Source organism: Pangasianodon hypophthalmus, chromosome 16 (assembly GCF_027358585.1).
Source record: "Pangasianodon hypophthalmus isolate fPanHyp1 chromosome 16, fPanHyp1.pri, whole genome shotgun sequence".
In the NCBI taxonomy this organism is placed as follows: Eukaryota; Metazoa; Chordata; class Actinopteri; order Siluriformes; family Pangasiidae; genus Pangasianodon; species Pangasianodon hypophthalmus.
This window is the reverse complement of record NC_069725.1, coordinates 354,658-357,500: the sequence shown is the minus strand read 5'-3', so window position 1 is coordinate 357,500 and position 2,843 is coordinate 354,658. Positions and strand designations below refer to the sequence as shown.

The following is a 2,843-nucleotide window of genomic DNA, read 5'->3' as shown; positions in this document are numbered from 1 at the left end:
TAACCCCCGAGCTCTTTAACCCCCGAGCTCTTTAACCCCCGAGCCCTTTAACCCCCGAGCTCTTTAACCCCCGAGCAGTTTAACCCTGAGCCTTCCCTTATTGTGGCAGATTTATTGAGTGAAAGTGTTGCGGTTGTGAAAGTGGACGCGTGATCACGTCCGTGTCGATGAAGATCACTGGAGCTCAGTAACGTGGCATCGTTTCGCACATTTCCTGTACATTTCTTCTTTTTCTCCTGATTGTGCCAGTGCAAGTTAACAGTTAAAGCTTCTTTGAGGAGCATAAAGTCTCTCTCGTGTTTTTTTTTATCCGCAATAAATTGTGGTTTTTACCGCTGTAGAGAAGCATGACACGTGTCTGTGCATTTTTTATATTAACTAATAGAAAGGGAATAAATAAGGAATTGCACACAAAAAAATAATCACTGCTACATTAACAAGACCACGCATTCTTTAAAGCGGTTTCATTTGAAATGACGCCGTCTCAGGATAAGAAATGATTTAACCTGAATATTTACAGATTATTTAAATATTCAGATTTTTTGGTCGAACCAGAAACACTGACCGGCCGAAAGCTTTAACGCTTCAGCTCTTTTGGGGGAATTTATTAAAGTGCACAAACTCATGATGGTATAAAAACTATCCGAGAAATGAACGCTGAAATCTGAGCTGGAGTTAAAACGTGAAATAAACTGTACAAGTGCAAAGTTATTACATCATACATCAGAAGAGCCAATCGCATTCCGATATGCAAATGTCTCCTGTGATTACTGGGGTAGCAGTTTTTCAGATTTGCATATTTATACAATCTGGATTTCTTGATGACTGAAAGTATTGCCACTATTATTTTGCTGTTGTTTAATTATTATTATTATTTTTTGGTTAAAATACAACAATAAACGAAAAACAACAATGAATGTGCTACACAATGAAAATGTGGCTTGAGGGCTCATTTTTTATTAATATGATCCTTTTAAAAAAACATTTTAAACATAAATATGAATGTTAAGTTGTAATGAATATTCCGGCAGCGTTCCTGCCTCACAGCTCCGGGGTTCCAGGCTCCAGGCTTCTGTCTGTGAGGAATTTCACATGTTCTCCTCGTGTGGGTTTCCTCTGGGTTCTCCAGTTTCCTCTCAAAAACGTACCAGTAGCTGGATTGACTCTGATAAACGATGAACTGTGTCCCGTTCGGAGCGTATTCCCGCCTCACGCCGTGTTCCCGGATAGACTCCGGATCCACCGGCTCCCTGACCAGGATAAAGCGCTTACTGAAAGTGTGTGAAATAATATTAAATAAACAAATAAATATAATGTTAAATAAATATTTTTTTAAATAAATGTGCTAATAAATCCGTATATTCTTCTGTTTTTGCACGTAGAACGTTGTCTTTAACTTTCTTTCTGTTCCTGTTCTATTTTCTATAAAATATCGCAGCTTCATTCTGTCCTGATCTTTGAGAAGCAGCTGTGTAAAAGTTTGTACTCCCTCTAATAGACATATTAGGATTTCAGACTTAATTAATTTTCTCCTGTTTTTTTATTAAAGCAGATTAAGAATAGAGAGATGGGAGTAGTGAGTTTTCTGGTGACCACCAGGTGGCGCCACACACTCACTCCAGAGAGCTCAGGACTTTCAGGATGAGGATCACACAATGAACCACATTTTACTAAAGACATTTTCTTTTAAATCCATAAAAGTTTAAATTCTCCTTAAAGCTGAGTGCAAAGCCTCAGCAAATTTAGCAAATTTAAATTATTTTCTATTTATTATTTTTATAGAATTAAACACTTCTAAAAAAAACTATTTAAATAATTTTCATTTAAACATAAACAAGCAAATAAATAAATAAACAATCCATTATATTAAGTATTATTCTAACATGTAATAACAAAATATAGAACATAAAACCTTTTTTTCCTCAAAATTAAGTAAACTAGCAGCTACAATTGTGTTTATTTGTGTGGAAATAATAACACACACGTCAGTCAGAGACGTTTAACTCAGTAAAAATCATTTAAATTCTGGTTCTGTAGCAGAACACACTCTTTAAAAAGGGTTCTAGATCCGTGAAATAAAAGAAACTGAGTGCTGTACACTGTGTTTTCTGGACTTTAATCAGTTTCAGAGACACAAATGTTAAAGTTTCAATAAATAAAAGTTCAATTTAAAGAGTTCTGTGTTTTCTGTGCTGCGGTTCTGAGGTCATGACCTTTTCACTGATCTGAGGAAAGCGAGTGTGTGAAAGTTAAAGAAACAAAGGATACACAGGTGAATGAGTGTGTGTGTGAGATGAGTGTTTAGGATGAGTGTGTGTGTGATGAGTGTGTGGTGAGTGTTTAGGATGAATGTGTGTGTGATGAGTGTGTGTGATGAGTGTGTGTGGTGAGTGTTTAGGATGAGTGTGTGTATGATGTGTGAGATGAGCGTGTGTGTGTGTGTGAGATGAGTGTGTGTGTGTGTGTGTGTGTGATGAGTGTGTGTGGTGAGTGTGTGTGTGTGTGTGTGTGATGAGTGTGTGTGTGATGTGTGATGTGTGTGTGATGAGTGTGTGTGTGACGTATGTGTGTGACGTGTGTGTGTGATGAGTGTGTGTGTGTGACGTGTGTGTGTGTGTGATGTGTGTGTGTGATGAGTGTGTGTGTGACGTGTGTGTGTGATGAGTGTGTGTGTGTGTGATGAGTGTGTGTGTGTGTGACGTGTGTGTGTGATGAGTGTGTGTGTGATGAGTGTGTGTGTGATGAGTGTGACGTGTGTGTGTGTGTGTGTGATGTGTGTGTGTGATGAGTGTGTGTGTGATGAGTGTGTGTGTGACGTGTGTGTGTGATGTGTGTGTGTGTGA

At 38.1% G+C, this 2,843-nt stretch overlaps 1 protein-coding gene across 2 annotated transcripts in view; it reads left to right on the top strand.

The window, feature by feature from the left end:
* Nucleotides 1–1,359, top strand: part of hm13 (histocompatibility (minor) 13) — a 15,771-nt gene extending 14,412 nt beyond the window's left edge. The window contains exon 12 of one of the 2 annotated variants that reach the window (XM_053240872.1): nucleotides 1,032–1,359. In XM_053240872.1, coding sequence (XP_053096847.1) covers nucleotides 1,032–1,179 — 148 coding nt within the window. In that variant the 3' untranslated portion in view covers nucleotides 1,180–1,359. Of the gene's footprint in view, nucleotides 349–1,031 lie in introns of those variants that run through there. The other variant, XM_053240871.1, reaches the window with a different exon arrangement.
* The last annotated feature ends 1,484 nt before the right edge of the window (nucleotides 1,360–2,843 follow it).